The 7748-nt window shown below is 29.6% G+C and overlaps 1 protein-coding gene across 1 annotated transcript; it reads right to left on the bottom strand.

The window, feature by feature from the left end:
• Window positions 1-1962: 1962 nt before the first annotated feature.
• LOC106326579 (ethylene-responsive transcription factor ERF021-like) lies at window positions 1963-2574 on the bottom strand. Its single transcript, XM_013764515.1, has one exon. The coding sequence runs from the start codon at window positions 2509-2511 to the stop codon at window positions 1963-1965; it is 549 nt and encodes a 182-aa protein (XP_013619969.1). The 5' UTR covers window positions 2512-2574.
• Window positions 2575-7748: the final 5174 nt, after the last annotated feature.

The raw sequence follows: 7748 nt of genomic DNA, 5'->3' as shown, positions 1-7748 counted from the left end.
AAAAAATTATTTTAATAGTTTTAAATTAAACAAATTTGATAGAAGATACATTTTTTTTATCAGATCTTTATTATTCAAAATCATTAATTGTCATATATACTTTACCCACATTAGGCAATTCCGTAATCTTTATTTAAGGAAATAATAAATGACATTAATAATGAATTTATGGTTAATTTAATAAAAAACTTATTATATAATTAGATGGACCAACCTATTTCTCTAATAATTCTAAGAATCATCCTAGTGATGACATGTGGCTACAAAAAGAAGTTGTAATGTTTCACAAATAATATATAGGGGATGTTACCGTTCTTGCCATCAAAACCATTATTAGTATTGATATATTATTTTAATATTTTTATCCAAACTCTAATAAAACAAATATTAAAGTTGTTAATGTACTTATTATTTGATCATTACAAGTGTCACATTTTAAATTTTGCAAATGTACCTTCCTTTTTTATATACGACTTTTTTTTTTAAATTTCAAAATACAAGGTATGAAACGTTTGACCATTTTATCATAATTTTTTATATTTGATTATTTAAATTTTATTAAATTTGGTTTGTTTATAATATATTTTTAAAGCATACAAAATAGTAAAACATTTTTGATAAAGAAGAAAAGTTAAATTCACTTATATTTTAAAACAAAAAATGAAACTGTTTTTTTAATGAAAATTCACATGTATTAAAATGATGGAAGTCACAATGACAAATTATTTTTCGAAAATTCCAAAAAGCCCGAAAAGTCTTATAGCCCTATAAAAACCGGACCGGACTTTGAATTCTAGGCCCAAAATATTTCCGAACCGGAACGGACCGGGTTGGATTGGACTGGGATCAAATTTTTATGGGTTTAGCGGGTTTGGGCCGGGCCAAGTCGGACCAGCCCGAATTGACAACCCTAGTTTTACATACTAAATTTCTCAATAGCTCTTCTAAATGATTTTATATACAAATAAGTTGTTTTAAAGTCCTCTATTCTGCGATGTCAAAAAAAAAGGTCGTCCATTTGCATGGTGGTCGCTTTTTTTGCACCATGGCGAACGGTGCACCTTCCTCGCCATTGAGTGCCAAACGCCATTTAAAATCCAAGTATGAAATTTAAAAAGGGGTTATTGGTTGTTGTATTTTAATTGATTTGAAAATCCGAACTAAATCTAGTGTTATTAGTTCTATGATTTTCAAATATGTATTAAAATCATGTGTTATTGGTTTAATGATTCATAAATTCTGTATCAAATCAAACGTTATTCAATCGTACGGATTTACAAATATATTTGATTTTATAATGGATTTGAATGGATTTGTTTGGATTTTTTAGTTAAAAATACAAAGATTCAAATCCGGGGAAAACCTCCGGATTTGCATATTTTACTTGGATTTATAAATACTATATGAATTTCTAAATCAATCAAAATATATAAACCAATAACACCTCATAAACAAAAATTCTTAAGATTAGTCGTGGTTCGGTTAGGAAAGAAAGTTGATAGAAAAAGTATTGTTAGGATAATTAAAAAAATCTTATAGTTTTCAGAAATCCATACAACATAATACCAAATCAAATCAATGTTTCATATCGAATTACATAAGCATATGGGGTAACAAACAATTGGGAAAAATAAATAAAAAAATAAGTCACACCTCACAATCTCTAACATAGCTTATGAAATAGAAGCTTTGTGTCTACTAGTGACAAATAATGCTTAAAAATATGGTGAAGAGGTCCATATTTGGGACCCATCAAGCTCTCTTGTTCCTTTAGAAGAATACAATCGTGCCCTTCCCTCCAAAACTCAGATGAGCTTTCTTCCTTGCCATAACGTCAGAATCAACAACCCTCGTGCTAGACTCTGGAAACTAAACCCTAATAATTAAACATTCTAGGCAATTGACTTAAGCTGGAAGCAACCAATTATTGTTAAAATGTAGAAACTCTCCATGAGTTTGGGATTAAGGGTCCCAAAGAGAGTCAGTTAGGTATGTGTCCCACACATTCATCCCCGTATCATAGCCAAACCCCATTGAATCATATGTTGAATGCATCATCATGGTAGGAGATCCCAGAGTTGACTCGTTGATCGCTTGAATTTCTCTGGGGGAGAGTCTGACCATCGTTGGACCTGCATTGGAGGAGCTTGAGGTGTCCACTTGCATGGCTGACTCCACTGGTTCGGTTCTGAGGCAGAGTGCTGCCTCATGAGCTGCCATGCGAACGCTGTCTGAGCTAGAGTCTACAGGGCGTGGCAGGCTGCTGGCGAGTTCAGGGAAGTTGAGACGAGCCTCTCGTCCCCTGAAATGGAATGCTGCCACGTCATAGGCGGTTGCGGCCATTTCAGGAGTCTCGAAACTCCCTAGCCAGATACGGTTCTTGGTCCCTGGTTCACGGATTTCTGACACCCATTTGCCCCATTTTCTCTTCCGGACTCCTCTGTAGGCAGAGGGTATACCAGCTTGTCCATCACTTCGTGCATTGTTATTGGAATTACTATGACCAGACATGAACAAACCACACAGAGAAGTAAGTTTTCTTTCTAAAAATGTTTGCTATTTTTGTATTGTGGACTGATTGGATTCTGATGTTGGAATGTTAACAATTGCTAGCAGTTATTTATAAATGTGGATTAGTATCTTAAACAGCAGATAAAGCATGTACACGTTTAATAATATATCTCAATTGTTTAAAAGTGTAGCTTCCAGGAAACTACACAGGTTGTTTGTGGGTTTAACAAGTGTTATCTCTCAAAGGAAAACTGTAGATTCACTAAAATAGTATTATTGTGATTAAATAAGGAGTATCTAAAGGAAGGAGGCAGAATCTGGATTTTGTTTTAAAATTAAAAAGAAGTGTAGTGAAGAAATGGGACTGGTAGAGAGGAGCAGAGAGAAACAGAGAGTGGATGAATTTGGATTTTGCTATAGTAGACGCGGTTTTCTTGCATCACATGTGGACCCTGTGATGATCCATTTCATAACTTTGTGATGCTAAGGGTTGGTGGAAATGTGGATTTATCCTCAAACAAATGTCAAAGATCATTGGATCAAAATCTTCCAAGTCAATTACAAAAAAAAACATTGGTTTTTTTTTTTGTGTGGTAACAAATTATTACAGTCTCGGCATAAATACTAGAACCAAATACCCGGACTAAAACCGACTCAAAACTAACCGGTTCGGATCCGTTACATATAAGTGTATTTAACCAATGTTTTTTCACAACTAGAACTGGGACTATCAGTTCGGTTAAGTTTTCTACCCAAAACCCGGTCGATTACTCGATCAATCCGAAACAAATGCAGTCTTATGCAATTAGATTTTACGGATTCAACTCACCCTGTAATAATTGATATCGATTAAGTGAAATTCGTACAATATACTTGTCTTTCGTTTGCTAGTTAGTTTCGGGTACTTTGGATTTAAATTATGTACAGAGACTGGTCCGCGCTTCCGCGCTGGTATTGATTCTTACATTTTTATACATTAATATTTGTTTTTCATAATTAGCATGAATCTTAAAATAATTAATTGTATTCAAAGGCTTTTATCGAATCGGGTAATATAGTTATTTTTGGTACAAATATCTAAACATGTTTCAGATACATTTGTTATTTAGATATTTTTAGGTTTCTATACATCAGAACCGAATTCATCCAGACCCATAAGGACCCAAATCAAAACCCACACATAAATTTATAATATTCAAACGGGACCTAATTTCAAAAAAAAAAATGATACCCGAAAATAACAACTCATATCTAAATAGATAGACAAACTTCATGTCTAACTGATTTTATAAACTAATAAAAATGACTCTTCTATGTGTTTGGCTAAATTAAATATAATATAAAGAGTTTTTTATTTAGTAAAATAATTATATGGAGTAAAAAATTAGGTGACAATAAATGTAATACATTCTCATTAATTTGATTTAAATTATTATTTTACTCACAAAAACATATCTTTGAATTATGTTTTTGGCTACGTAATTTCCCACTGATTGAAACTAAATATTTTAAAAAGGTTTTGGTAAAACAAACTAAACCGAACGTTTAACCATATGCAAAACTCATTTATTTTACATTTTTGATCTTATAATTGACACAAATTTAATGTTGATTAACTGATAAATAAAAATCAGCACTATTATTATTATGATAATATAATTAATGATCTGATGTATTGTTAAGGTAATATAATTAATGAAATTATTAAACTGAGTGAAATACGAAAAGACACTTAATGTAATTATATTAATGAAATTAGTAAAAATACACTATATTTCTTTTTTATATTGTTATCCATATTTCTAAACAATTCTCATTTATAGTGCTATCCATGTTTTCAAACAATAGTAAAAAGTATTTCAGTTTTAATAATATATCAATATTGTCTTCAAAACTCGTTTAGATATATCATTTAGAGAAATTGTCAAAAATAACACATTCATAATACCACTTTTATTTTCACCTTTAAAGAAAAAAAAAACATGTATAACCCTAAGGTTAACTAATCTAGACTTATGGTTTAGAGTTGAGGGGTGGGGTAGGGTTTTTTGGAATGTGAAATTTAATATTATAATAAATATATAAATAAATAATTAAAAATTCGATTTTTTTTAAAAATAGTTTCAAAAATATTTTTTTACTTCAAAACGAAAATTTGAAAAAAGAAAATTTCAAAGAAAATAAATTAAAAAAAAAAATTATAAAAAAGGTTCAAATTTGAAATAGTATAATTCGAAAACATAAAAAAAATTTTGAAATAATTATTTATCATATATATATAGAGCAACGGTATATTAGTCTTTTGTTTCTTAATGAAAAATGTATTTTTTGAAAATATATCTTTGGTGGTGATAAACATGAATGTGGTAAAAATGAAAATTCTCCTTGGATTTATATATCTTCTTGTTTTGGATATAATCATGTACTCTCTCTATTCCACAATGATAATTTTTGAAAGTTTTAACAAATATTAAAAAAATTATTAATACATATAAATACCTATCTTCATTTATGTTTAAAAACAGATTTCAATAACTTTATACCAATGGTTTTAATCAAAACTTTTTAAATTTAACAATGTATTCTTTTAACTTATTAAATATGAATAAAGAATTTTAAAATCTATCTTTATAAAAAAAAAAAATTTCTCAAAACTTTCATTTTGTAGAACGGAGAGAAGAATATTTTTTTTACAAACGGAGAGAATGATAATTTAAAATTAGATTGTTACTGTTATGAATATTATGATGATGCCATTATGGCAAGTCTTAAATATACTTGTTCTCCAAGCTTTACTTGTTCTCCAAGTGGCTTTGTCCACAAGCTATTGTAATCCTATATAAAAGACTCATTACTCATGGAATAACACATATCAATTCCTCTTTCTTTACTCAAAACACGTTATCAGCACGAATCTCTACTGATCTTGAACTAATAGGTATAGATTTTATTTTATACTTTTAGTCTATGTTCAATCCTTCTACCGATCATGCTTATTATCAATTCATGGTTTGTAAGATTGGGATTCATAGTTCATCACATGTTAGATTGAGTTTAAAAGTTTTAGTCGACAATATTGATTTCCCTTGTTTCAAGGAAAGAAAAATCGTTCGATCAAAGTGAGATCTTATCGACTTTATAAGCTATACTCAATCTCGCTAGTTTTGATATTCATATTCGTATAACCGTGATTATTGCTTAACAAGTTCATATAGTTTGTTTATGCATATTGTTAATTATAGCATACCATTATTGTTCAGTAATAGCAGATGACTATAGCTCCAAAGTTTGAATACGTCTCATTACGACTGCATATTATTATTACGGTTGCATACAGTATCGATACAGTTGAACGTATAAATTAACAAATTCATATATTTAGTGTTGCAGCTACATCTTATATTGTTATTGCGTTTGTGATTGCATCCACTTTTATTCCTTATGGCTGCGCATTGTTCAATGCTTAAAACTATATCATCGAATTGGATTTATAGGTTAATAATTATTTACTAGACTTGATAAGATATTGCATGTTGGTTTAAAATTTTGGGCTGAGTGCATGTAATATATACGAATACATATAATATAGTAATCAAGTGTTACGGTTGAGTGCATGTAATATATTATTTCTATTTTACTTGGAACATCACATGATATGGTAATAGTTTTGGGTTGCATCGGGTTTAGAAACCGTTGGTTTGCACATTCTGCTTAATGCTCGAATGATTTTTATAGTAATTATATATACGCTAGATTTAAGTAGATTTTTTCGGATGAATTATTACTATTTAATATGGTCTATGTTATATATTGATGTATACTAACACGTTAGCCATATTTATATGAGCAAATTTTGAGTATTTCATAATTATTTATCCTCTTTAAAGGAGGAAAGATCATGTGAAATTATATCCAACCAAGATACATGAGCAATTCAAATTCTCATCTCCGTTGCACTTTTTACCAAGATAAGTATTTTATTTTTCATGCTTTATATACAAGGGTAATAATTTACATGAAAATTGATAAATGTGATATCAGTTGTTTAGTTTATTGATTCTTTGTTCAATAGCATGAAAGTAAAGAAGTAGCACATATGATGATTACTATAGAAATATTATATATTTCCTTATATAATAAGATCTATGTTAATACATATTTTATATAATTTGAAATAGTTTTATTATTATATTTCATTGCGATTGTATATGTGAGAGTTTTAAATTTAAGGTTTGACCTTGAAAGATCCCATAAGTTTTGGAGAATAATCTAAAGAAATGTATATATAGCTCATTATGTATTTTGCATTTAAAGATTACAAGACATGAAGTCTGTAATATATCTCAACTATGTTGGATGTTAAGTTTAAAAGTAAACTCAACTATTTTTTTTTAATGATGCACATATATGGGAAAATATATATTTTTCACACTAGTAATGTTGTCCAGCATACACATGATTGAGAAAATAGATTAAAAACAAAACAAAAAAAGTTTATACTTGTATCTTGTCTCTTTGAGACTCAGAGAAACAATGAGCTATTGATTTAAGATAATAAATCACATCTAGTTGATTATGATCGCTTCTTTTAAAGAGAATATGACATTTATATTGGGAAAGAAAATCCACACAAGTAGTATTGTTCAAGAAAATGAACATAAAAGTGGTTATACACGTGAATGTGGATATAAATAAGGTCAAGATCTAAAAAGTTTATTTTTAGAACCTATACTCTCACTTTAAGTTGAGAAAATAAAGATGGTAATAAAGAAAGACCCAAGAGTTTCTATTTAAAACTCATTCTCTCTAGTTGAGAAAATAAAGATGATAAGAGATATGATTCAATCATCCAAATATGAAAGAAAATTATTGTGAGTACAATACAAGGTAGTAAAACCTTATAGAATGTTCAAGAAGAGGATATACACTACAACAAAACAGCGGTATTCTGACGGACATTCCGACGGAAAATGAAATCCTCGGAATTTCCCGAGGAATTTCCGAGGATATTCCGAGGAAATCCTAAATTTGGTTTCCTCGGAATTCCGTCGGTATATTCCGAGGAAATTCCGAGGAACACTTGATATACTCGATCGATCGATGCGTTTTTGAACATAAACGGATCGATCGATGCGTTTATAAAAAAACGTTCGAGATTTTGTTCATTCGATCTATTGGATATCCACATCGATCGATGGGATAATCTAATCGATCGATCACATTGTTACGCTTTGGTC

The sequence above is a fragment of the Brassica oleracea genome, chromosome C2, assembly GCF_000695525.1.
Source record: "Brassica oleracea var. oleracea cultivar TO1000 chromosome C2, BOL, whole genome shotgun sequence".
Lineage (NCBI taxonomy): Eukaryota > Viridiplantae > Streptophyta > Magnoliopsida > Brassicales > Brassicaceae > Brassica > Brassica oleracea.
Note: the sequence above shows the minus strand (reverse complement) of the source record. Positions and strands in the feature narration are given on the sequence as shown.